At 51.4% G+C, this 27,014-nt stretch overlaps 1 protein-coding gene across 1 annotated transcript in view; it reads right to left on the minus strand.

Annotated features, from left to right (window-relative positions):
- The window catches only part of LOC140396817 (adhesion G protein-coupled receptor A2-like), a 300,618-nt gene that overhangs the window by 146,413 nt on the left and 127,191 nt on the right, over positions 1-27,014 (minus strand). The window contains 1 exon segment of the mRNA XM_072485571.1: positions 12,439-12,510. Coding sequence (XP_072341672.1) covers positions 12,439-12,510 — 72 coding nt within the window.

Here is a 27,014-nt window from a genome sequence, read left to right on the forward strand (position 1 = left end):
AGTGTTCTTCTCAAAGCAGTTCTCCTCCCTCCTGACCACTCTGCATTCACGGTGTCGGCTGTAGCCCCTGAATCAGGAGGGTTGAGGGCCCTGGCCCATCCCAGAGATTAAGGGCCTGGACTCAGGCCGACACTCCAGTGCCAGTACCGACTGCCCAGTTATCGAACTGACAGAGAAAACGGTGATATTCTTCCAGGTGAGGGGACCGCTGCACTTTCAGCTTCCCATTTTAAAACATTGGGACATCCATCGTCAGGTGAGATATTAAAAACTGAGGCTCCTCCCGCTCTCCGAGTTAGAGGTGAAAGATCCCACAGCACTATTTCACAGAAGCGCAGGGCTGTTTGCCCCAGAGCCTTGGGTCAGTACACCCAGATCCCTCTGCACCTCAGAGCTCAGCAATCTCTCACTGTTTAGATAATGAGCTTCTTTTTTATTCTTCCTGCTAAAATAGACATTTCCCCCCATTATCCTCCATTTGCCACATTTTTACCCACTCACTTAACCTCTCGATGTCCCTTTGCAGCCTCCTTACGTCCTCGTCACAATTTACTTTCCTATCTTTGTGTCGTCGGCAAATTGAGCAACCGTACGTTCAGTCCCGTCATCCAAATCATTTCTATAAATTGTCAAGAGTTGAGGCCCCAGCTCTGATTCCTGTAACAGACCAATCAGCACAACCTGCCAACCAGAAAAACACCCATTTATACCAACTCTCTGTCTCCTGTGAGCTAACCAATCTTCAGTCCATGGCAATATGTTACCCCCGACACCATGACCAGGTAATCTCTTTGTGCAATGTTGGTGGGGGGGATAATTATTGGTCAGAACACCTGTGTCCTTCTTCCAAATCAGTGCCCTGTTTTTCTTTGTGAATGCAGCAGACAGGTGGACGGGACCTGGGTGTTGTGTGTCATGTGAGAGGCAATGCAGCGCACTGTCAGTGCTGGAGGGGCAGTGCGGCCTTGAGTGTCTGGCACCCAAGTCTGGGACAAGGCCTTGAACCCGGGCCCAGTGACTCACAAACTGCCTCACAGTTGACACCGTGTCGTCTGTGCACAAACTGGCCGCCTGGATTGCAATGTTGATTAAACTTCTAAACTGCTTCATTGGTTGTAAAGCGCCTTGGGATATCTCGAGGAAGGAAAAGGCGCTATGCAAATGAAACTCTTATCTTATTTCTATCAGTCTGCACAAACAGGAACAGATCTGCGTGTGTTTTAACACTGATGGAGATGCCGGCGTTGGACTGGGGGGAGCCCAGTAAGAAGTCTGACAACACCAGGTTAAAGTCCAACAGGTTTGTTTCAAACACTAGCTTTCGGAGCACTGCTCCTTCCTCAGGTGAGTGAAGACTTCTTACCGGCGGGGAAATAACTTGCAAGAAGCTTGAATTTCAGCAGCCCAGTGTTCGCCTCTTGCCTTGCAGAGGACACTGGGCACACTGGCTCCAGGAGCTGGGAGCTTGGTGCTGGCGAATTGTCACCATAACGTCAGCCAGCTGCAGCAGGCCAATGGTTAGATAATGCCAACCAGTACCCGTTACAGCGAGTGAACCCTGGGGGTGATTGGCCAGCTTGTCCAACAGTCTCCTGCTGCACCGCACCATTCGCTGGAGAAAAGGTAACGCGACTGGACTTCGCAGCACAACTTTCCCTCTCCCCAATTTCCTGGACGCTTCCATCTGAAACTGCAGCTTGTGTGGCAGCGAGATCCCGATCAGCAATGAACGAAGGGAGTTCTGGAACACACTTGTACACAGCGCCTCTGCTCTGTGCCTGAATACAGAGCCCCTGTTAAATCTACATCGTGAATCATTCCTCACAAGGCGAGGGCGAGGAGGGGGGGAAATAAACCGTGCGGAGCCTGGTGAAATGATGCAGTGTGCAGAGACCCAATCTCAGCCCCCGTTGCTTCTGAAAGCAGCTCTCTATTTTCTTAATTGGTGTATATTTATAGACTGTCTGGTCACCAGGACTAACGCTTCAGCTTCCTGTAAGCCACTTTCAACTCCAAACAAACAAAAATATTCTCTGGGAATTGATAGAAAGTAGTTTTGCTGCTGACAGGGGAATGGAGGGGGGGATAGGTGCTTTGACTTTGTCAAGGCCACGGCGAGTAACAGGATCCATCGGGAGCTGCGTGGTCGCTTTTATCCACACTCTGTCTCCACGTTGTTTTTCTTTCTTTCTCACTTGTGCAGCTCTCCAGACATGCTGGCTGCCCCCGAGCAGCTGGGGAGGGAAAGGGTTCCCGTGAGGCAGGGGCACAAACTCTGCCACGCCAGCCGGTCCATACTGGGCACGCAGGGCGCCCAGTTCCAGGCCGGGGCAGGCTCACTCTCATTGATTCAACAGGCCCAGGGTGACTGACAACCAGGAACGCCACTCCCCCAGGACTGATCTGTCGCTTCCAGGAATTAGCGATTCACCTCCAAGAGAGTAAAACACGATCGATGTGCCCTCCCCGCCCCTCCATGTGCTCGGTTACTGATCGCCCAACACACCATCAATATGATGCCCCGTTAGAATTCCTGCAGCCGGCTGGGGAGTGGAAACTCTTCCCCGATCACCGTCGATCCCAATGTGTTCTGCAACATAGCGCGAGGCTGAATAAAGCACCTGCCCACATAACGTCCTGGAGAGTCACCTCCCAGCCCTTAAAGACTGGCAGGGAACTTTGAGGAGTTGGTAACTCTGAAGAAAATTCCTTTTCCAAACAAAATGAAAATGTTTGTGTTAATTTCAGGAGAGTGTTGGCAGGGTCAGGGGGCGAGAGAGAGTTGGGCACATGCAATATTTCAGTGTTGATTTAATTCCGGTCACAGACAGTTTATATTCCCCCAGCTCTTTAATCCACACAGGGCACATACTGCAACCTTTGTACAGCGGATTCTGTGCCGAGTCTCCTGCGTCGGGTTCCATTTACTACACAAACCATTCTTGGACCTCAGCACACCCACTCCATTCAAACCTCCCGATAAACCATAATATTTAGAATGGTTTTGAAACTTTGCGTGAGGAATGAATTGTGGAGTTTCAGATGTGGCTGGACGCATTTTAATATTGGCTCTCTGGAACCCTTGCACGGGCCAGCCATGCATTCAGAGCGCCACACCACATCCTTCCTGGACGGAGAGGCAGGCTTTGGTAAACACAGCTCCCTGTACTGAGTGAGAAGCAACCTTCCAAAACATTTCTCCGCTCCCCCCAATCAATGCTGTTTCTCAAACTTGCAACATGAAGGGGACCTATTTCAGGGAGCTCGACAACACCACTGATTTCAAAAAATAGTTTTATTCTCCTCCTTTTTCACATTTTCTCCCAAATTTACACCCACCAACAATACCCTAAAAACCTCCTTCCAGTAATCCTCCAGCTTTGGACAGAACCAAAACATATGGGGTGGAATTCTGGCGTAGTCGGCGGGGCGGGTAGCTCCGGCAGGACGGAGTGGCGTGAACCACTCCGGGGTCGGGCTGCCCCAATGGTGCGCATCCTCCGCACCTTCGGGGGCTAGGCCGGCCCCGGAGTAGTTTGCACCGTGCTGGCCGGCGGGGAAGGGTCTCCGCCGGCCGCCGCGAGTTGGCGTCACCCCAGCACATGCACAGAGAGCTTCATCTCCGCACACGGCCATGGCGGACCGCGACAGCTGCCGGTGCGGAGGAATAGAGTGCCCCCCTGGAACAGGCCCGCCCGCGGATTGGTGGGCCCCGATCGCGGGCCAGGCCACCATGGGGGGCACCTCCTGGGGCCAGATCCCCCCGCTCCCCCCTGAGAACCCCGGAGGCCGCCCGCGCCGCCAGGTCCCACCGGTAAGGGACCTACTCTAATTTACACCTGCGGGACTGGCAAAAAAAACCGGCGGCCACTTGGCCCATCGCGGACCGGAGAATCGGAGGGGGGGCCGCTGCCAGCGGCTGCAGACGGGCGTGCCGCGATTCCCGCCCCCGCCAAATCCCCGGTGCCGGAGAATACGGCAGCCGGCGGGGGTAGGAGAATCCCGCCCATGAACGTGGTTTGTGTGCCCTCCCCCCCGCAACGTTCACACACATCTTCTACCCCCTCTAAGAGCCGGCTCATCCTCGCCCTCGTAAGGTGTGTCCTATACACCACCTTCAGCTGTATCAGCCCCAACCTCGCGCACGAGGTGGAGGCATTCACCCTCCGGAGCACTTCACACCAGAACCCTCCTCCATACCCTCTCCCAACTCTTCCTCCCACTTTGCTTTGATCCCTTCCAGCGGCGCCTTCTCCTCTTCCGAAATAGCTCCGTAAACCGCCGATACTACCCCCTTCTCCAGTCCCCCCTGTCGTCAGCACCTCCTCCAGCAATGTGGAGGCCGGCTCCACTGGGAAGCTCTGTATCTCCTTTCTGGCAAAGTCTCGAACCTGCATGTATCTAAATATTTCCCCCTGCTCCAGCCCATACTTCGTTCCCGGCTCCTTCAATCCTGCAAACCGACCCCCAAGAAAGGGGGTCTTAATCCCCTTCTCCTCCCATTTCCGAAAATTTACATTCCACCTCCCTGGCTCAAATCTGTGGTTCTCCCGAATCGGCATTTCCCTTGACCCTGCCCCCAGCCCGAAGTGTTGGCGAAACTGCCTCCAAATTCTCAATGAAGCGATTATTACCGGACTCCCTGAGGATTTCCCCGGGGCTATCGGGAGCGGCGCTGTTGCTAGCGTCTTCAATCCCGACCCCCTGCCCAAACTCTCTTCCATTCTGACCCACTGGGAATCCACCCCTCTGACCCAACTCCGCACCTTCTCCACATTCGCCGCCCAGTAGTAATACATCAGGTTCGGAAGACCCAAACAAGAAGGACATGGATTTTCATCCCGTCTTTCGCAACCTCAGGATATCCCAAAAGGATCTCCGATCAATCCTGTTGTCAAGCAGAAACTGCAGAAGGCAGCGCGGTGGTGCAGTGGTTAGCACTGCTGCCTCGCGGCCCCGAGGTCCCGGGTTCGATCCCAGCCCCGGGTCACTGTCCGTGTGGAGTTTGCACATTCTCCCCGTGTCTGCGTGGGTCTCCCCCCCACAACCCAAAGATGTGCAGGGTGGGTGGATTGGCCACGCTAAACTGCCCCGTAATTGGGAAAATGAATTGGGTACTTTAAATGTATTTGATCAAAAAGCAGAAACTGCAGCCTGCTCCCAGCAAGCTGCCACGGACGTCAGTGTGACAGGCGCGTCACCGACAGGCGCGTCACCGACAGGCGCGTCACCGACAGGCGCGTCACCGACAGGCGCGTCACCGACAGGCGCGTCACCGACAGGAGCGTCACCGACAGGAGCGTCACCGACAGGCGCGTCACCGACAGGCGCGTCACCGACAGGCGCGTCACCGGCTTTATCTAGTCGAGCAGGTTGGACCTGGACGTCAGTGTGACAGGCGCGTCACCGGCTTTATCTAGTCGAGCAGGTTGGACCTGGACGTCAGTGTGACAGGCGCGTCACCGGCTTTATCTAGTCGAGCAGGTTGGACCTGGACGTCAGCGGACACTCACCTGCTCACTTCCGAAAGTGGCATTGCCATTTTGCTGAGGGGGGACAGGGGACCCTGTTCACCGCCTCAACCGAGAGGCAGCACCTCTGACGGTGCTGTACTGCCAGCGAGACTGCCCGCCAATCCGACAGTCCTTATCCCTGTCCGTGGCAAGGAGGTGGGAGGTTGGGTGTCAGGCAGGGTCGCGACACGGGAAGCAGAGAGGCCCCCCTCACACGGGGGACCTTTCACCCCGAGTCTCTCCGTGGACAGAATGGCTGGCAGACAGAGCTGGTGAAAGACCCATTAGGGCTGCTGTTGGCCAGCGTTACCTCCCTCACTCCCCTCCCAGTCGGCAGGTCAAACAGGCACGGCAGCACTACCTAAACCGTGACTCAAACCTGCCACCTTCGACAGGTTCAGCTTTGAATGCACTTTAAAGATCGGCTCTTGGTTTTTACTTTATGCTCCGTCAGCTGTGAATTAGGAGCAAAAAACCCTTTCGATCAGACCCGTTTCAGAGTCTTCAACCAAGACTCCTGTTGCAGTAACCAAGGCTAGGTTTTAAACGAGCCAGGTAACCAAAGTTACCAAAAGCCAAGACCTGGTCATTCTCACGTTGCTGTCTTTGGCAGCAAGCTGTTTGCTAATTGATCATCATGTCTTTCCACATTCAAACTTTGAAAAGGTTTGCTGGGCACTTTGGGATGTCCTGTTCTTAAGGGAGGTGTATATAAATGCAAGTTCATCCTGCGGATGGACTCACTTTGGAGCATCCGCGATGCTGAGGAAGTTGTGGATAGCACATTCAGTGAGTTGGTCACACCGCAGATTAAAATTACTGAGGCAGATAGGGAAAGGGTGACCAACAGACAGAGGAAGAGTAGGAAGGCAGTGCAGGGATCCCCTGCGGTCATCTCCCTACAAAACAGATTTACCGTTTTGGAAACTGTTGGGGGAGATGGCTCACCAGGGGAAGGTGGCAGCAGCCAGGTTCATGGCACCGTGGCTGGCTCTGCTGCACAGAAGGGCGGGAAAAAGAGTGGCAGAGCTATAGTGATAGGGGATTCAATTGTAAGGGGAATAGACAGGCGTTTCTGCGGACGCAAACGAGAATCCAGGTTGGTATGTTGCCTCCCTGGTGCAAGGGTCAAGGATGTCTCGGAGCGGCTGCAGGGCACTCTGGAGGGGGAGGGTGAACAGCCAGCTGTCGTGGTGCGTATAGGCACCAACAATATAGGTAAAAAACGGGATGAGGTCCTACAAGCTGAATTTAGGGAGTTAGGAGTTAAACTAAAAAGTAGGACCTCAAAGGTCGTAATCTCAGGATTGCTACCAGTGCCACGTGATAGTCAGAGTAGGAATGACAGGATAGCTAGGATGAATACGTGGCTTGAGAGATGGTGCAAGAGGGAGGGTTTCAAATTCCTGGGACATTGGGACCGATTCTGGGGGAGGTGGGACCTGTACAAATCGGACGGTCTGCATCTGGGTGGGACCGGAACCAATGTTCTCGGGGGGGTGTTTGCTAGTGCAGTTGGGGAGGGTTTAAACTAATGTGCCAGGGGGATGGGAACCGATGTAGGAAGTCAGTGGGGACAGAAACAAAAGGCAGGAAGGGAGAGTGTGTAAAGCATGACCAGAGAAAGCAGGGCAGAGAGCAAGGAAGGTCTACATTAAACTGCATTTATTTCAATGCAAGGGGCCTGACGGGCAAAGCGGATGAACTCAGGGCATGGACGGGCACATGGGACTGGGATATTATAGCTATGACTGAAACATGGCTAAGGGAGGGGCAGGACTGGCAGCTCAATGTTCCGGGGTACAGATGCTATAGAAAGGATAGAACAGGAGGTAAGAGAGGAGGGGGAGTGGCGTTTTTGATTAGGGAGAACATCACGGCAGTACTTAGAGGGGATATATCCGAGGGTTCGCCCACTGAGTCTATATGGGTGGAACTGAAAAATAAGAAGGGAGAGATCACCTTGGTAGGACTGTACTACAGGCCCCCAAATAGTCAGCGGGAAATTGAGGAGCAAATATGTAAGGAGATTACAGATAGCTGCAAGAATAATAGGGTGGTAGTAGTAGGGGACTTTAACTTTCCCAACATTGACTGGGACAGCTATAGCATTAGGGGCTTGGATGGAGGGAAATTTGTTGAGTGTATTCAGGAGGAATTTCTCATTCAGTATGTGGATGGACCGACTAGAGAGGGGGCAAAACTTGACCTCGTCTTGGGAAATAAGGAAGGGCAAGTGACAGAAGTGCTAGTGAGGGATCACTTTGGGACAAGTGACCATAATTCCATTAGTTTTAAGATAGCTATGGAGAATGATAGGTCTGGCCCAAGAGTTAAAATTCTTAATTGGGGCAAGGCCAATTTTGATGGTATCAGACAGGAACGTGCAGAGGTAGATTGGGGGAGACTATTGGCAGGCAAAGGGACGGCTTTTTAAAAATGTGTTAACCAGGGTGCAGGGTAAGCACATTCCCTTTAGAGTGAAGGGCAAGGCTGGTAGAAGTAGGGAACCCTGGATGACTCGAGATATTGAGACTCTGGTCAAAAAGAAGAAGGAGGCATATGACGTACATAAGCAACTGGGATCAAGTAGATCCCTTGAAGAGTATAGAGATTGTCGAAATAGAGTTAAGAGGGAAATCAGGAGGGCAAAAAGGGGACATGAAATTGCTTTGGCAAATAATGCAAGGGAGAATCCAAAGAGATTCTACAGATACATAAACGGGAAAAGAGTAACTAGGGACAGAGTAGGGCCTCTTAAGGATCAACAAGGGCATCTATGTGCAGAGCCACAAGAGTTGGGTGAGATCCTGAATGAATATTTCTCATCGGTATTCACGGTGGAGAAAGGCATGGATGTTAGGAAACTAAGGGAAATAAATAGTGATGTCTTGAGAAGTGTGCATATTACAGAGGAGGAGGTGCTGGAAGTCTTAAAGCGCATCAAGGTAGATAAATCCCCGGGACCTGATGAAATGTATCCCAGGATGTTGTGGGAGGCTAGGGAGGAAATTGCGGGTCCCCTAACCGAGATATTTGAATCATCGGCAGCCACAGGTGAGGTGCCTGAAGATTGGAGAGTGGCGAATGTTGTGCCCTTGTTTAAGAAGGGCAGCAGGGAAAAGCCTGGGAACTACAGACCGGTGAGCCTAACGTCTGTAGAAGGTAAGTTGCTAGAAGGTATTCTGAGAGACAAGATCTACAAGCATTTAGAGAGGCAAGGACTGATTCGGGGCAGTCAGCATGGCTTTGTGCGTGGAAAATCATGTCTCACAAATTTGATTGAGTTTTTTGAGGGAGTGACCAAGAAGGTAGATGAGGGCAGTGCAGTAGACGTTGTCTACATGGACTTTAGCAAAGCCTTTGACAAGGTACCGCATGGTAGGTTGTTGCAGAAGGTTAAAGCTCACGGGATCCAGGGTGAGGTTGCCAATTGGATTCAAAATTGGCTGGACGACAGAAGGCAGAGGGTGGTTGTAGAGGGTTGTTTTTCAAACTGGAGGCCTGTGACCAGTGGTGTGCCTCAGGGATCGGTGCTGGGTCCACTGTTATTTGTGATTTATATTAATGATTTGGATGAGAATTTAGGAGGCATGGTTAGTAAGTTTGCAGATGACACCAAGATTGGTGGCACAGTGGATAGTGAAGAAGGTTATCTAGGATTGCAACGGGATCTTGATCAATTAGGCCAGTGGGCCGACGAATGGCAGATGGAGTTTAATTTAGATAAATGTGAGGTGATGCATTTTGGCAGATCAAATCAGGCCAGGACCTACTCAGTTAATGGTATGGCGTTGGGGAGAGTTATAGAACAAAGAGATCTAGGAGTACAGGTTCATAGCTCCTTGAAGGTGGAGTCTCAGGTGGACAGGGTGGTGAAGAAGGCATTCGGCATGCTTGGTTTCATTGGTCAGAACATTGAATACAGGAGTTGGGACGTCTTGTTGAAGTTGTACAAGACATTGGTACGGCCACACTTGGAATACTGTGTGCAGTTCTGGTCACCCTATTATAGAAAGGATATTATTAAACTAGAAAGAGTGCAGAAAAGATTTACTAGGATGTTGCCGGGACTTGATGGTTTGAGTTATAAGGAGAGGCTGGATAGACTGGGACTTTTTTCCCTGGAGCGTAGGAGGCTTAGGGGTGATCTTATAGAGGTCTATAAAATAATGAGGGGCATAGATAAGGTAGATAGTCAACATCTTTTCCCAAAGGTAGGGAAGTCTAAAACTAGAGGGCATAGGTTTAAGGTGAGAGGGGAGAGATTCAGAAGGGCCCAGAGGGGCAATTTCTTCACTCAGAGGGTAGTGAGTGTCTGGAATGTGCTGCCAGAGGTAGTAGTAGAGGCGGGTACAATTGTGTCTTTCAAAAAGCATTTAGATAGTTACATGGGTAAGATGGGTATAGAGGGTTATGGGCCAAGTGCGGGCAACTGGGACTAGCTTAATGGTAAAAACTGGGCGGCATGGACTGGTTGGGCCTGTTTCCATGCTGTAAACTTCTATGATTCTATGATTCTTACCTACAAGCTACTTTTTCCCCACACTGACATATTATTGTGCAATATGTTTGAGAAATGGAGCAGAGTTTACAGCGACAGCTCCCAACTGCTGCTTAAAGAAAGCAGTCACAACCTTGTGTCCCCAGGCTGGCTGCACTTCCCTTCCCGCATGGTGACCAGGCTGCACAGGCAGTGCAGGGGGCTCGAGGAGGCAGATTCTGCAGCTTACAAGCAAGCTTGCATATCTACAGCAAGCTCGCCAACTCCAAGTGAACATGTGATCAGAGCTTTAATCACATGATCTCCCCCCACATACCCTTGGTGTTGGTCACATGACGTGTCAATCTTTGCCAGGCCCCGCCTTCATACCCTGATTGGAAACTGACAAGACTCTTTATTGCTGAATCGGATGATTCCTGATTCTTGGTCAGTCTTAGTCCGTCTACTATGTACGTACTGTGTACATTCCCCCAGCCACAGAAAAATACTTTTCACTGTAGTTCGGTACATGTGACAATAAATCAAATCAAGTCAGTCTTCCCCCCCACCCCCAAGTCTATCCCATTCCATCATTTTCCAACTAAACCCAATAAATTAAACAATCCAGATTGTTCCGTTCATTAAGGAAGTCCCAAAGAGTTTGACAGTCAGCGAATGACTTTGAAAGTAGAGTCTCTGCTATCCTCTTGGAGTTAGAGGGGTGTGGGACAGAGCAATGGCTGTCAGAACCTTGCCCTGACACTCTCTCCCTCACACTGACTGTGTGCTTCAACCCATCTGGGGGAGCGTTTCAACTCTGCATGCACACAGATGCTGGGAGGGGAAAGTATTTCTGTGGCTCTGGGAATGACTTCCACACAGGGATCAGAGGGAGGAGATGACAGAATCTGTTCAAGTGTGCTGTTTATAGCCGTTAATGACAGAGGGAGAGTGTAAGTAACAGGAGTCTGATAGCTCTGCTGCCTGCACGGGGCCAATCAGCCACTTGAGAACTAGAGCAGAGGCATGGCATAGAGGGAAATCTGGCCGATTGGATCAGTAACTGGCTATCACATAGAAGACAGAGGGTGGTGGTAGATGGTAAATTTCCATCCTGGAGACCAGTCACCAGCGGAGTACCACAGGGATCAGTGCTGGGTCCTCTGCTATATGTGCTTTTTATCAATGACTTGGATGATGGAGTTGAAGATTGGGTCAGTAAATTTGCTGATGACACCAAGATTGGTGGAGTAGAGGATGAGGTGGAGGGCTGTTGTAGGCTGCAAAGAGACATTGATTGGATGCAGAGCTGGGCTGAAAAGTGGCAGATGGAGTTTAACCCTGATAAGTGTGAGGTGATTCATTTTGGTGGGACAAATTTGAATGCGGATTACAGGGTTAACGGCAGGGTTCTGAAGAATGTGGAGGAGCAGAGAGATTTCGGAGTTCATGTCCACAGATCTCTGAAAGTTGCCACCCAAGTGGATAGAGCCGTGAAGAAAGCCTATAGTGTGTTAGCATTTATTAACAGAGGGATTCAGTTTAAGAGCCGTGAGGTTATGCTGCAACTGTACAAGACCTTGGTTAGACTATATTTGGAGTATTGTGTGCAGTTCTGGTCACCTCATTTAGGAAGGATGTGGAAGCATTGGAAAGGGTGCAAAGGAGATTTACCAGGATGCTGCCTGGTTTGGACGATAGGTCTTCTGAGGAAAGGTTGAGGGAGCGAGGGCTTTTCTCATTGGAGCGGAGGAGGATGAGAGGCGACTTAATTGAGGTGTATAAGATGATGAGGGGATAGATAGAGTGGACGTTCAGACACTATTTCCTCGGGTGGATGTAGCTGTTACAAGGGGGCATAACTATAAGGTTCATGGTGGAAGATATAGGAGGGATGTCAGAGGTAGGTTCTTTACTCAGAGAGTGGTTGGGGCGTGGAACGCACTCCCAGCTATGGTAGTGGAGTCGGACACTTTAGGAACTTTCAAGTGGTTATTGGATCGGCACATGGAGTGCACTGGAATGATGGGGAGTAGGTTGATTTGATCTTAGTTTCAGACTAGTTTGGCACAACATCGTGGGCCGAAGGGCCTGTACTGCGCTGTATTTTTCTATGTTCTATGTTCTACTTCTAGGCCAGCCTGCCGGTCACCAGGTACTTGCTCTAATGATGAAGGCAGCCTCTCCCCCGCCCTACCTTCACCGTCTATCCTGCTTCCAACCCTCATCCTGTCAACTCCCACTGACCTTTCAAACCCTCCTGCCCAGGTCACTGTCCCCCCAGCCACTTCCCAACTCCTCGCAGGAGTACGAGAAGCTCAGGAATTCCTTTCCACTCCTGTCATTCCACTATTGACGAGCAGACGTTGCCCAGGTCCGGATGAGGTGGGATTGCCCTTGCTACCCCTCCGAATAACCATCCCAACACACAGCAACACTCACAGTTTCTCGAGTGTCCGGAGTCCAGAGAATGCCCCCGTCTTCAGCTTCACAATCTTGTTGTTGCTCAGAATTCTGTGGAATGACAAAAGGACAGGAATCCGGAGGTGAGGCCAGTTGTGTGGGATGTGGAAAGATCAGAGCAGCTTCCTGCAAACTGGGTTTGTCAGATCAGATGGGCAGAGATTGATTCCCCAAGTCAACGTCAAACATCATTCCGGTGTCAACTTCCCAAATTATCACTCGGTAAAGAAAAGCTGTCAGAGAGATTGTGAGAGAGGGAGTGCGAGAGGGAGAGAGCGAGAGAGAAAGAGTGTGAGTGAGAGAGAGAGAGAGAGAGTGTGTGAGCGAGAGAGGGATAGTGTGAGAGAGAGAGAGAGAGAAAGTGTGTGAGCGAGAGTGAGAAAGTGTGAAAGAGCGAGGGAGAGTGAGAGAGTGTGAGCGAGAGTGAGCGAGAGAGTGTGAGAGAGAATGTGAGCGAGAGAGTGTGAGAGAGCGAGTGAGAGAGAGTGTGTGAGCGAGAGAGGGATAGTGTGAGAGAGAGAGAGTGAGTGTGAGCAAGAGAGTGAGTGTGAGCAAGAGAGTGAGTGTGAGAGTGAGACAAAGAGTGTGAGAGAGAGAGTGAGTGTGAGAGAGTGTGAGAGAGTGAGTGTGAGAGTGTGTGAGAGAGTGTGAGAGCGAGTGAGTGAGAGACAGTGAGTGTGAGAGAGAGTGTGGTGTATGAGAGAGAGTGAGTGTGAGAGAGAGAGTGAGTGAGTGTGAGCAAGAGAGTGCGTGTGAGCAAGAGAGTGAGTGTGAGAGTGAGACAAAGAGTGTGAGAGAGAGAGTGAGTGTGAGAGAGTGTGAGAGAGAGTGTGAGAGAGTGAGTGTGAGATGTGAGTGTGAGAGAGAGAGAGAGAGTGTGTGAGCGAGAGAAGGATAGTGTGAGAGAGTGAGAGAGTAAGAGAGAGAAAGTGTGTGAGCGAGAGTGAGAAAGTATGAAAGAGCGAGGGAGAGTGAGAGAGTGTGAGCGAGAGTGAGCGAGAGAGTGTGAGAGAGAATGTGAGCGAGAGAGTGTGAGAGAGCGAGTGAGAGTGTGTGAGCGAGAGAGGGATAGTGTGAGAGAGAGAGAGTGAGTGAGTGTGAGCAAGAGAGTGGGTGTGAGCAAGAGAGTGAGTGTGAGAGTGAGACAAAGAGTGTGAGAGAGAGAGTGAGTGTGTGAGAGAGTGTGAGAGCGAGTGAGTGAGAGACAGTGAGTGTGAGAGAGAGTGTGGTGTATGAGAGAGAGTGAGTGTGAGAGAGAGTGAGTGAGTGTGAGCAAGAGAGTGCGTGTGAGCAAGAGAGTGAGTGTGAGAGTGAGACAAAGAGTGTGAGAGAGAGAGTGAGTGTGAGAGAGAGTGTGAGAGAGTGAGTGTGAGAGAGTGAGTGTGAGAGAGAGAGAGAGAGTGTGTGTGAGAGAGAGAGAGAGAGAGTGTGTGAGCGAGAGAGGGATAGTGTGAGAGAGTGAGAGAGAGAAAGTGTGTGAGCGAGAGTGAGAAAGTATGAAAGAGCGAGGGAGAGTGAGAGAGTGTGAGCGAGAGTGAGCGAGAGAGTGTGAGAGAGAATGTGAGCGAGAGAGTGTGAGAGAGCGAGTGAGAGAGAGTGTGTGAGCGAGAGAGGGATAGTGTGAGAGAGAGTGAGTGAGTGTGAGCAAGAGAGTGAGTGTGAGCAAGAGAGTGAGTGTGAGAGTGAGACAAAGAGTGTGAGAGAGAGAGTGAGTGTGAGAGAGAGTGTGAGAGAGTGAGTGTGAGAGTGTGTGAGAGAGTGTGAGAGCGAGTGAGTGAGAGACAGTGAGTGTGAGAGAGAGTGTGGTGTATGAGAGAGAGAGAGTGTGAGAGTGAGTGAGTGTGAGCAAGAGAGTGCGTGTGAGCAAGAGAGTGAGTGTGAGAGTGAGACAAAGAGTGTGAGAGAGAGAGTGAGTGTGAGAGAGTGTGAGAGAGAGTGTGAGAGAGTGAGTGAGTGTGAGAGAGTGAGTGTGAGAGAGAGAGAGAGAGTGTGTGTGAGAGAGAGAGAGAGAGAGTGTGTGAGCGAGAGAGGGATAGTGTGAGAGAGTGAGAGAGAGAAAGTGTGTGAGCGAGAGTGAGAAAGTATGAAAGAGCGAGGGAGAGTGAGAGAGTGTGAGCGAGAGTGAGCGAGAGAGTGTGAGAGAGAATGTGTGCGAGAGAGTGTGAGAGAGCGAGTGAGAGAGAGTGTGTGAGCGAGAGAGGGATAGTGTGAGAGAGAGAGAGTGAGTGAGTGTGAGCAAGAGAGTGAGTGTGAGCAAGAGAGTGAGTGTGAGAGTGAGACAAAGAGTGTGAGAGAGAGAGTGAGTGTGAGAGAGAGTGAGAGAGTGAGTGTGAGAGTGTGTGAGAGAGTGTGAGAGCGAGTGAGTGAGAGACAGTGAGTGTGAGAGAGAGTGTGGTGTATGAGAGAGAGTGTGTGAGAGAGAGTGAGTGAGTGTGAGCAAGAGAGTGCGTGTGAGCAAGAGAGTGAGTGTGAGAGTGAGACAAAGAGTGTGAGAGAGAGAGTGAGTGTGAGAGAGTGTGAGAGAGAGTGTGAGAGAGTGAGTGTGAGAGAGTGAGTGTGAGAGTGTGTGAGAGAGAGTGAGTGAGAGACAGTGAGTGTGAGAGAGAGTGTGGTGTGTGAGAGAGAGTGAGTGTGAGAGAGAGAGTGAGTGAGAGACAGTGAGTGTGAGAGAGTGTGAGAGAGAGTGTGAGAGAGAGTGTGAGAGAGGGTGAGTGTGAGAGAGTGAGTGAGACAGTGAGTGTGAGAGAGTGTGGTGTGAGAGAGAGTGTGAGAGTGTGAGAGAGTGAGTGTGAGAGAGTGAGTGTGAGAGAGAGTGAGTGTGAGAGTGTGAGAGAGTGTGAGAGAGAGCGAGTGAGTCTGAGAGAGAGTGTGAGAGAGAGAGTGTGAGAGAGAGAGTGTGAGAGAGTGAGTGTGAGAGTGTGTGTGAGAGTGTGTGAGAGAGTGAGTGAGAGACAATGAGTGTGAGAGAGAGTGTGTGTGTGAGAGAGAGAGAGTGTGTGAGAGAGTGAGTGTGAGAGAGTGTGTGGTGTGTGAGAGAGTGTGAGAGAGAGTGAGTGTGAGAGAGAGTGATGTGTGAGAGAGTGTGTGTGTGTGAGAGAGTGTGAGAGAGAGTGAGTGTGAGAGAGTGTGTGGTGTGTGAGAGAGAGTGTGAGAGAGAGTGAGTGTGAGAGTGTGAGAGAGTGAGTGTGAGAGAGAGAGTGTGAGAGAGAGTGTGAGAGAGAGTGAGTGTGAGAGAGAGTGATGTGTGAGAGAGTGTGTGTGTGTGAGAGAGTGTGAGAGAGAGTGAGTGTGAGAGAGTGTGTGGTGTGTGAGAGAGAGTGTGAGAGAGAGTGAGTGTGAGAGTGTGAGAGAGTGAGTGTGAGAGAGAGAGTGTGAGAGAGAGTGTGAGAGAGAGAGAGAGTGAGTGAGTGTGAGAGTGACAGAGAGAAAAAAGGAAAGATTTGGAGGGAAGGGGAGGTGGGAGACCGGCAGTTCAGAACAATGATCCCAAATATCGCAGTGAGCTCTCCCAATTGCACCGGTGGAAGCAAATTCTCAAACATCCTAAACATGTAATATTCAAAGCTCAGCTTTCACATCTCCACACTCTCCTTACAGTGCTTCCACCTTCTGTTCATCAGGCTGGAGAATATTACACCCAGAGTGCCCCCGGATATATCACACCGCCCCCCCCGGGTATATCACCCCCCCCGGGTATATCACACACTCCCCCCACCCCACCCCCGGGTATATCACCCCCTCCCCCCGGGTATATCACACTCTCCCCCCCCCCCCCCCCCCGGGTATATCACACACTGCCCCCCCCCCCGGGTATATCACCCCCCTTCCCCGGGTATATCACAGTCCCCCCCCCGGGTATATCACACACTGCCCCCCCCCCCGGGTATATCACACACTCCCCCCACCCCACCCCCGGGTATATCACCCCCCCCCACCCCACCCCCGGGTATATCACACACACCGCCCCCCCCAGGTATATCACCCCCCCGGGTATATCACACACTCCCCCCACCCCACCCCCGGGTATATATCACAGTCCCCCCCCCCGGGTATATCACTCTCCCCCCCCACCCATCCCCGGGTATATATCACAGTCCCCCCCCCGGGTATATCACTCCCCCCCCCCGGGTATATCACTCCCCCCCCCCCGGGTATATCCCCCCCCGGGGTATATCACTCCACCCCCCCCCCCCGGGGTATATCACTCCCCCCCCCCCCCGGGTATATCACTCCCCCCCCCCCGGGGTATATCACTCCCCCCCCCCCCCCGGGGTATATCACTCCACCCCTGTGAAAACCCTGCTGCTTCTACCCTGTAAGGTGAGGTTACTGCACTCTGTTCAGTAGCTAAGTCAGTGTCTGTCATTCACAATGTCAGAGAACCGTGCAGAATACAGACTGAACTCTGGGCAAGCTGCCCCCCTCCCCGGTCGACTTAATTTCCTATTGAATAGCGGAGCAGGCTCGAGGGGCCGAATGGCCTTATTCCTGTTCCTGATTCCCGTGTCGATCTGCAGCCATCCCACCATCCTGTCGCAAACCCCCAGGGAAAACCACAACAACAAGCACCTTGGCCAAAGAGGATGCAAGACCAGGCGATCCATCCCCAAGCTGCTGACAGCACTAACACCCAGGAACAGGAGGAGGCCATTCAGCCCTTTGCCTGGCACTGCTGTGACTAATCCGCACTTTAACCCCTTTCCCCGACCAGCGGCAGCTGGCAGAGTGGGAGGAATATGATTCAGTGATGCTGTATTGGCACACTGCGAGGACTGCGTAATCCCATCAACCTGCAAGTACACCTCGGGATTTAATAAAGTGCTCCTGTTACCAAGGTAACGAATGGCCTCCTGGGCTCCACGTAGTGCGATGTACCCTCGGTCTCTGGCAGTGGAAGTAGGTGAGGTCTGTCCTTTGGACACAGCCAATGTTAACGGCACCACTTACTGACATTACTATGTTCAACGTCTCCAGCAGATCCGGAATCTCATCCAGCCGGGGTTTTCCTCATTCCGGCATCCCTAATTTTCACCGCTCCGCCCTTGTGCTCCGGAATTCCTTCCTCGAACCCCTCTCCCTCCCGAAATGCGAACTCTGAACAAGCTTGAGCATCGCACCGTGCGCCCGTGCCACGTCCTATTTGTTAATGCCTCTGAAAACCTTCCTGGGCCATCGCGCCGGGGGACAGGCGCTAAGTAAACGCAAGCTCTTGCTGTCCTGTATCTGTTCCCCCCTCTCCTTGCGCACCTTGGCAACGGGTTTAATGATGGTGGGAGGGCTGTGCTGGGGGTGTGATGGAGCTGACACTTCCAGTGCCTCACCGAGGGAGTGCTGCACTGTCACAGGCCAAGACGTTATAAACCCAGGGCCTGTCTGTAAAGGCTGTGGAGTAGAAGGTTTCCCCTTGGCTCGATAATACTTCCCGAACTAATAGTCAAAACAAACCAGGTGAACTGGTCATTTGAACTGGTTGATATTTGCGGGAGTTTGCTGGGAGCGACAGCGACTATATTCTAGCTTGCTGACGACAGTGTGCTTTCAGTCACAGTGCAAGGCCTGGCACGGTACGATGTAGCTTTCATGTTCCTTCTTTGTGCTCTGGTCTGTCCCCACTACAGTGGCTGGCTGTTTGCTTTCAGAGTGGGGCGGGGCAGGAGGAAGGGAAGGCAAAAGAGTCCTTTGTGGGCTCGAGGGCTGAGGAATCTTGGAGTACAAGCCTGGCCCACCTCCGACCCATCCTTCAAGGACCAGACAGGGTTCCTGCACTGGACTGTCCTCCTTGGACCCTGCAAGGAAGGTCAGAATCAAACCAGCCGTCAGCTCCGCAGGACAGTCCCACAGTCTCCGGGAATTTGAAGACTAACCTCCTCAGCAAGGCTGTGGGCGAAGATGGGGAGAAAGTGGTCACAGCAGCAATCAGGAGGCCGCCAGAGGAAGCACTCTGTCGCTTACACCCCCCCCCTGAATGAGATGGCACGGATCAACCCTTCTGGACAATGGTGTCCTTTGGAAATTTCAGATTTGTTCACCGGGAAAAAGGATTTTGCAATCGGGGGAATGAGGAATGGATTGAGTTGAACAATAATGAGGGGAGTGAGGAGAGACAGAGTGTTGGGTTCACCGAGGAAGAGGGCAGCGAAAGCCAGTCCGCCCAGGAGTGCCAGCTCCCAAGCTGCTGGCAACGTGTCCTCCCCTCTCTGAGCATTTGTGGCCGATCTGGAACAGCAGGCCTCCCTGAGCCTGAAGTTGTTAATGTTTCCTGAGCGGATCCCCTAACAGTCGCTGATTAGCACAGGACAGGCTTTAGCTGCAGAAAGCAAACTCAGGCCCTAATAGACCATCCAGACCCGCTACAAGAAAGACATCATTAGTTAAGGGCAGGATTTACCGTTCTATTTCTCACCACCTCCTGTTGCAAAGGGGCCTGGAGGCACGTGTAGTTGGGATTCATTTCCTCCAACTTTCAATGAATTAATTTACAACCCCCCCCCCCCCCCGCCACACACACAAGTTTCAAGGGGCACTTGGGGCAAATTTCCCAGCACATTTTCCGTGGCCTGCCTCATTTTCAGCCAAGCTGCCCAGCTCACTCGCAGGCCCCTCTGTACATACCGACGGTACAGGAGGGGGCCATTCTGTCTCTGCTAACCCCAGGTCCCACACTGCAGATGACATCACTGCAGGGAATCCCCTGCCTTTTGACGGTTCCTGCGGAATCCCCTTGCATCGCCCTGTCAGCTCGGCCATTCCAGGTCGTGTGACAAAATGCGCCCCGCAGCCGTTGCCGCATCGCAGGACTCCCTGAGATTCTGCCCTCGGCCCTGCCACCGTTCTGGCGAACCTGCTCTCCACTCCCGGCGAGAATCGATGAAACTGGCGCTGCGTATTTCCGACTGCCGCCCCTCTCGCAGCTCCCAGGGTCTCCTGCACTTTCACAGAATCAAATCCCATTCCCCACTCGGGGCATCTGCTCATGCCTCTCAAACGTCTCTACATTCCCCTCACAGCACGGGAAGCCAAGGACGGGTTTGACTGGGGTGCTGGAAATGACGAGGGGTTTGGATGGGATTAATAGGGAGGAAGTGTTTCCCAGAGGGAGCGTTAAGCTGAGGGAGGAGGAGGAGAGATGAGATGAGGGGAAGCGCTTTTTACACAGCCAGCGGTTAGGATCTGGGAAGCGTTGTCTGAAAAAGCACTGGAAGCAGATTCAACAACTTTAAAAAGAAACTGGAAAAGAATAAAAATTCAGAGATTAAAGAGGAGGGGTGAGGGGGCGGGGGGGGGGGGGGGGGGGGGGGGTATTCTACTGAGCTGGCCCAGGAATGGTGGGCCCAATGGCTTCCTGTGTGATTATTCCTCCCGCTGTAAACAAAGGGACAATGTTGGGAAAGCTGCCCTTGCTAACTCTCCACCCTTCCATCATCTGAACAACTACCTTGGGAAGCAATCTGCTGAATGGAATTTATTCCCCAAAGAACTTCCGGGGCAGGCGAGGTGCCTCATTAACCATTTCCAGCTGCTTGACCCCAAGCGTGGAGCTCTGACCCTCGGCAGCTGCCAGCACTAAAGGCTTGGGTAAACAACTAATTGCCCGCCTGCCCGCCTCCCCTTTCAATGCTGAAAGTGGCTGCGTCGACGTCAACAACCTCTGAGGAGAAGGAACGATCTCAGGATTTAATCATTCTTGTTGTTGAGAAGGATGAGCTTCACTGCAGACGGGCAATCACATTCTTCCCAAAGCCACTGGCGTATTTGTTTGCTCCTCGAGCGAGGATGTTATCACATCTCTGTCAGTCTGGCTCATTTCGAGGACATTGGGGACAGGATTAGGCCGTTTGGCCCCTGTGATAACTTTGCCCCACCAGCTGGGGATGAAACAGCTAAGGCTTATTGACAACACACGATCTGAGAGTCTCTCAGCCTCGTGGCTGACAGTCAATGCCCAGAATCGACCTGAGGCAAAAGCCCGGGCGTGCTGGGGTGAATCCCCCACCCCGGCTCCCGGATCGGGTCGGACAATCAGCCCTGAAAGGGACCAGACACCACATCCCTCCAATGATAACCCACGACCTGTACCATCGAGAAACACAAGGGCAGCAGATACCTGGGACCCCCACCACCTGGAGGTTCCCCTCCCAGTCACTCACCCCCCTGACTGGGAAATATATCGGCCGTTCCTTCACTGTCGCTGGGGCAACATCCTGGAACTCCCTCCCTAACAGCACAGTGGCTGTACCTACACCACACCCTGGAACTCCCTCCCTACCAGCACTGTGGATGTACCTACACTACAGGGACTGCAGCGGTTCAAGAAGGCGGCTCACCTCCACCTTCTCATGGGGCAATTAGGGATGGGTAATAAATGCCGGTCTAACCAGCGACGCCCACATCCCATAAATGTATTTTTAAAAAGTTAAACTCCACATTCTCCAATAAATTGACCATTTAACCCATTCAGCCAGTCCACCATAGATTTGGTCTCTCTGGTGGTCTCTGCTTTCTGGCAGAGCGGCGTAACTCCAGCGACTTGGGAACCTTGTGCAGAAGCTCCTGCTCCTGGGGCCTCCTCAGGTCCTGGCAACGCGGCCTCACCCGTCTCCGTGGTGACGGCCGGTTCTCCTGTCACACCTGGACTGGATACTTCACTGCTCGGGAAGCCAACAACGTCTCCTGCTGGCCATCGGGTTTCAGGGTTGCTGGGACAACTCTCGTTCACGCAGGTGGTCCACCTGCTTCCTGAAAATCCCAACTGTACATTCACTTGATAAGACAGCAGCGCTGTCTTGGCGACAACTCCTCCTGGGACCCAGCTTGGCAAGCTTCTCAGATTTCAGACACATACTGGCTCAGTTACTGCAACCGACCGTGCTGCTTTGCCTGGACTGGTAGTCTTCCTCCTGACTGGCCTCCCCCAGGCTTAGTCTAGTCCGAAGACGGGGGCCCATCAATAATTCCACTGGCGTCACTCTTGTTGTAGAATGCCGCCTTGTCCGGTATCGCAGAAGAGATTGAGATGTTCTTGTTTCCAGAGTCGCCCCTGACTGCTTTTTAAAGACCTGCCTTGATGGTTTGTCCTGCTTGCTGCGCCGGTCCATTGGATTTGGGGTCCGGATACGCTTCATACCAGTCGTGGAGGTGAAATTCTGAAATTCGGCCCTGTTGGAGACCGTTCCATTATCCGATACAATCACTTCAGGCTTGTCTTACGCCTGACAATACGGTGCTTCAAATGCCCCTTCCTGTGGTATGAATCGCATTCAGCCTCCTGAAGCCTGGGGAGTTATTACCCCGTCCCGGAAACACTCTGCTTCAGTCCTTGCTGTTACATCCACTCTCCTATTTGCTTCCCGCTTAAAACTAGACTCTTCACTTCTGGCACCTCTGCTGACGGCAGATTCTCGCCGAACAGATTAACAGCGCCAACATTTTGTGCACCTTGAAGCTCCTGTGCACCTCTCCACACGCTCTCCTCCCCAGCTCTATCCCCAGCACCTTTTCAAAATGGTATCTGCCATCTGAGAAGAACAAACTACCATCAGATAGCCCCGGGTGACGCCTCTCCCAAACATCCCTCTCTCCAGCACACAGCGCAAATGAGGAAAACAGCAATCCATGGGGAGAAATTCACAGCGGGTATTCGGGACAGTTCCATAGAACAGTGCCCGCAAAACTGGGTCAGCGTCAGATAATCTATCGTCAGTGTCAAGTTGACACCGAATTGTCAGTGCCAGGGTAACCGTATTGTCAGTGCCAGAGTAACTGTATTGTCAGTGCCAGAGTAACCGTATTGTCAGTGCCAGAGTAACCGTATTGTCAGTGCCAGAGTAACCGTATTGTCAGTGCCAGGGTAACCTATTGACAATGCCAGAGTAACCGTATTGTCAGTGCCAGTGTAACCGTATTGTCAGTGCCAGAGTAACCGTATTGTCAGACCCAGAGTAACCGTATTGTCAGTGCCAGAGTAACCGTGTTGTCAATGCCAGAGTAACGGTATTGTCAATGCCAGAGTAACCGTATTGTCAATGCCAGAGTAACGGTATTGTCAGTGCCAGAGTAAGGGTATTGTCAGTGCCAGAGTAACCGTATTGTCAGTGCCAGAGTAAGGGTATTGTCAGTGCCAGAGTAACCGTATTGTCAGTGCCAGGGTAACCGTGTTGTCAATGCCAGAGTAACCGTATTGTCAGTGCCAGGGTAACCGTATTGTCAGTGCCAGAGTAACCGTATTGTCAGTGCCAGTGTAACCGTATTGTCAGTGCCAGAGTAACCGTATTGTCAGAGCCAGAGTAACCGTATTGTCAGTGCCAGAGTAACCGTGTTGTCAATGCCAGAGTAACCGTATTGTCAGTGCCAGAGTAACCGTATTGTCAATGCCAGAGTAACCGTACTGTCAGTGCCAGGGTAACCGTATTGTCAGTGCCAGAGTAACCGTATTGTCAGTGCCAGTGTAACCGTATTGTCAGTGCCAGAGTAACCGTATTGTCAGAGCCAGGGTAACCGTATTGTCAGTGCCAGAGTAACCGTGTTGTCAATGCCAGAGTAACCGTATTGTCAGTGCCAGGGTAACCGTATTGTCAATGCCAGGGTAACCGTGTTGTCAATGCCAGAGTAACCGTATTGTCAGTGCCAGGGTAACCGTATTGTCAGTGCCAGAGTAACCGTATTGTCAGTGCCAGTGTAACCGTATTGTCAGTGCCAGAGTAACCGTATTGTCAGAGCCAGAGTAACGGTATTGTCAGTGCAAGAGTAACCGTGTTGTCAATGCCAGAGTAACGGTATTGTCAGTGCCAGAGTAACCGTAATGTCCGTGCCAGAGTAGCGATATTGTCAGTGCCAGCGTAACCGTATTGTCAGTGCCAGCGTAACCGTATTGTCAGTGCCAGGGTAACTGTATTGTCAGTGCCAGAGTAACCGTATTGTCAATGCCATAGTAACCGTATTGTCAGTGCCAGAGTAACTGTACTGTCAGTTCCAGGGTAAGCGTATTGTCAGCGCCAGAGTAACTGTATTGTCAGTGCCAGAGTAACAGTATTGTCAGTGCCAGAGTAACCGTATTGTCAGTGCCAGAGTAACCGTATTGTCAGTGCCAGAGTAACCGTAGTGTCAGTGCCAGGGTAACCGTATTGTCAGTGCCAGAGTAACCGTATTGTCAGTGCCAGAGTAACGATATTGTCAGTGCCAGAGTAACCGTATAGTCAGTGCCAGGGTAACCGTATTGTCAGTGCCAGAGTAGCCGTATTGTCTATGCAAGAGTAACCGTATTGTCAGTGCCAGAGTAACCGTATTGTCAGTGCCAGGGTAACCGTATTGTCAGTGCCAGAGTAACCGTATTGTCAATGCCAGAGTTACCGTATTGTCAGTGCCAGGGTAACCATATTGTCAGTGCCAGAGTAAGGGTATTGTCAGTGCCAGAGTAACCGTATTGTCAATGCCAGGGTAACCGTATTGTCAATGCCAGAGTAACCGTATTGTCAGTGCCAGAGTAACCGCATTGTCAGTGCCAGAGTAAGGGTATTGTCAGTGCCAGAGTAACCGTATTGTCAGAGCCAGAGTAACAGTATTGTCAATGCCAGGGTAACCGTATTGTCAATGCCAGAGTAACCGTATTGTCAGTGCCAGAGTAAGGGTATTGTCAGTGCCAGAGTAAGGGTATTGTCAGTGCCAGAGTAACCGTATTGTCAGTGCCAGGGTAACCGTATTGTCAGTGCCAGAGTAACCGTATTGTCAGTGCCAGAGTAACCGTATTGTCAGAGCCAGAGTAAAGGTATTGTCAGTGCCAGAGTAACCGTATTGTCAGTGCCAGGGTAACCGTATTGTCAGTGCCAGAGTAACGGTATTGTCAGTGCCAGGGTAACCGTATTGTCAGTGCCAGGGTAACCGTATTGTCAGTGCCAGAGTAACCGTATTGTCAGAGCCAGAGTAAAGGTATTGTCAGTGCCAGAGTAACCGTATTGTCAGAGCCAGAGTAACCGTATTGTCAGTGCCAGGGTAACCGTATTGTCAGTGCCAGAGTAACCGTATTGTCAGTGCCAGAGTAACCGAATTGTCAGAGCCAGAGTAAAGGTATTGTCAGTGCCAGAGTAACCGTATTGTCAGTGCCAGGGTAACCGTATTGTCAATGCCAGAGTAACCGTATTGTCAGTGCCAGAGTAACCGTATTGTCAATGCCAGAGTAACGGTATTGTCAGTGCCAGGGTAACCGTATTGTCAATGCCAGAGTAACCGTATTGTCAGTGCCAGAGTAACCGTATTGTCAGTGCCGGGGTAACCGCATTGTCAGTGCCAGAGTAACCGTATTGTCAGTGCCAGAGTAACGGTATTGTCAGTGCCAGGGTAACCGTATTGTCAATGCCAGAGTAACCGTATTGTCAATGCCAGAGTAACCGTATTGTCAGTGCCGGAGTAACCGTATTGTCAATGCCAGAGTAACGGTATTGTCAGTGCCAGGGTAACCGTATTGTCAGTGCCAGAGTAATGGTATTGTCAGTGCCAGGGTAACCGTATTGTCAATGCCAGAGTAACCGTATTGTCAGTGCCAGAGTAACCGTATTGTCAATGCCAGAGTAACGGTATTGTCAGTGCCAGGGTAACCGTATTGTCAATGCCAGAGTAACCGTATTGTCAGTGCCAGAGTAACCGTATTGTCAGTGCCAGGGTAACCGTATTGGCAATGCCAGAGTAACGGTATTGTCAGTGCCAGGGTAACCGTATTGTCAATGCCAGAGTAACGGTATTGTCAGTGCCAGGGTAACCGTATTGTCAATGCCAGAGTAACCGTATTGTCAGAGCCAGAGTAACAGTATTGTCAATGCCAGGGTAACCGTATTGTCAATGCCAGGGTAACCGTATTGTCAGTGCCAGAGTAACCGTATTGTCAATGCCAGGGTAACCGTATTGTCAATGCCAGAGTAACCGTATTGTCAGTGCCAGAGTAACCGTATTGTCAGTGCCAGGGTAACCGTATTGTCAGTGCCAGAGTAACGGTATTGTCAGTGCCAGGGTAACCGTATTGTCAATGCCAGAGTAACCGTATTGTCAGTGCCAGAGGAACCGTATTGTCAGTGCCAGGGTAACCGTATTGCCAATGCCAGAGTAACGGTATTGTCAGTGCCAGGGTAACCGTATTGTCAGTGCCAGGGTAACCATATTGTCAGTGCCAGGGTAACCGTATTGTCAGTGCCAGAGTAACCGTACTGTCAGTGCCAGAGTAACCGTATTGTCAGTGCCAGATTAACCGTATTGTCAATGCCAGAGTAACGGTATTGTCAATGCCAGGGTAATCGTATTGTCAGTGCCAGGGTAACCGTATTGTCAGTGCCAGGGTAACCATATTGTCAGTGCCAGGGTAACCGTATGGTCAGTGCCAGAGTAACCGTACTGTCAGTGCCAGAGTAACCGTATTGTCAGTGCCAGAGTAACCGTATTGTCAATGCCAGAGTAACCGTATTGTCAATGCCAGGGTAACCGTATTGTCAGTGCCAGAGTAACCGTAATGTCAGTGCCAGAGTAACCGTATTGTCAGTGCCAGATTAACAGTATTGTCAGTGCCAGAGTAACCGTGTTGTCAATGCCAGAGTAACCGTATTGTCAGTGCCAGAGTAACCGTATTGTCAGTGCGAGAGTAACCATATTGTCAGTGCCAGAGAAACCGTATTGTCAGTGCCAGAGTAACCGTATTGTCAATGCCAGGGTAACCGTATTGTCAGTGCCAGAGTAAGGGTATTGTCAGTGCCAGAGTAACCGTATTGTTAGTGCCAGAGTAACCGGATTGTTAGTGCCAGAGTAACCGTATTGTCAATGCCAGGGTAACCGTATTGTCAGTGCCAGAGTAAGGGTATTGTCAGTGCCAGAGTAACCGTATTGACAATGCCAGGGTAACCATATTGTCAGTGCCAGAGTAACCGTATTGTCAGTGCCAGTGTAACCGTATTGTAAGTGCCAGAGTAAGGGTATTGTCAGTGCCAGAGTAACCGTATTGTCAGTGCCAGAGTAACCGTATTGTCAGTGCCAGAGTAACCGTATTGACAATGCCAGGGTAACCGTATTGTCAGTGCCAGGGTAACCGTATTGTCAGTGCCAGAGTAACCGTATTGTCAGTGCCAGGGTAACCGTATTGACAATGCCAGGGTAACCATATTGTCAGTGACAGAGTAACCGTATTGACAATGCCAGAGTAACCGTATTGTCAATGCCAGGGTAACCATATTGTCAGTGCCAGAGTAAGGGTATTGTCAGTGCCAGAGTAACCGTATTGTCAGTGCCAGAGTAACCGTATTGTCAGTGCCAGAGTAACCATATTGTCAGTGCCAGGGTAACCGTATTGTCAGTGCCAGAGTAAGGGTATTGTCAGTGCCAGAGTAACCGTATTCTCAGTGCCAGAGTAACCGTATTGTCAGTGCCAGAGTAACCGTATTGTCAATGCCAGAGTAACCGTATTGTCAGTGCCAGGGTAACCACATTGTTAATGCCAGTGTAACCGTATTGTCAGTGCCAGAGAAACCGTATTGTCAGTGCCAGAGTAACCGTATTGTCAGTGCCAGAGTAACCGTATTGTCAGT

Source organism: Scyliorhinus torazame, chromosome 20 (genome assembly GCF_047496885.1).
Source record: "Scyliorhinus torazame isolate Kashiwa2021f chromosome 20, sScyTor2.1, whole genome shotgun sequence".
Classification (NCBI taxonomy): Eukaryota; Metazoa; Chordata; class Chondrichthyes; order Carcharhiniformes; family Scyliorhinidae; genus Scyliorhinus; species Scyliorhinus torazame.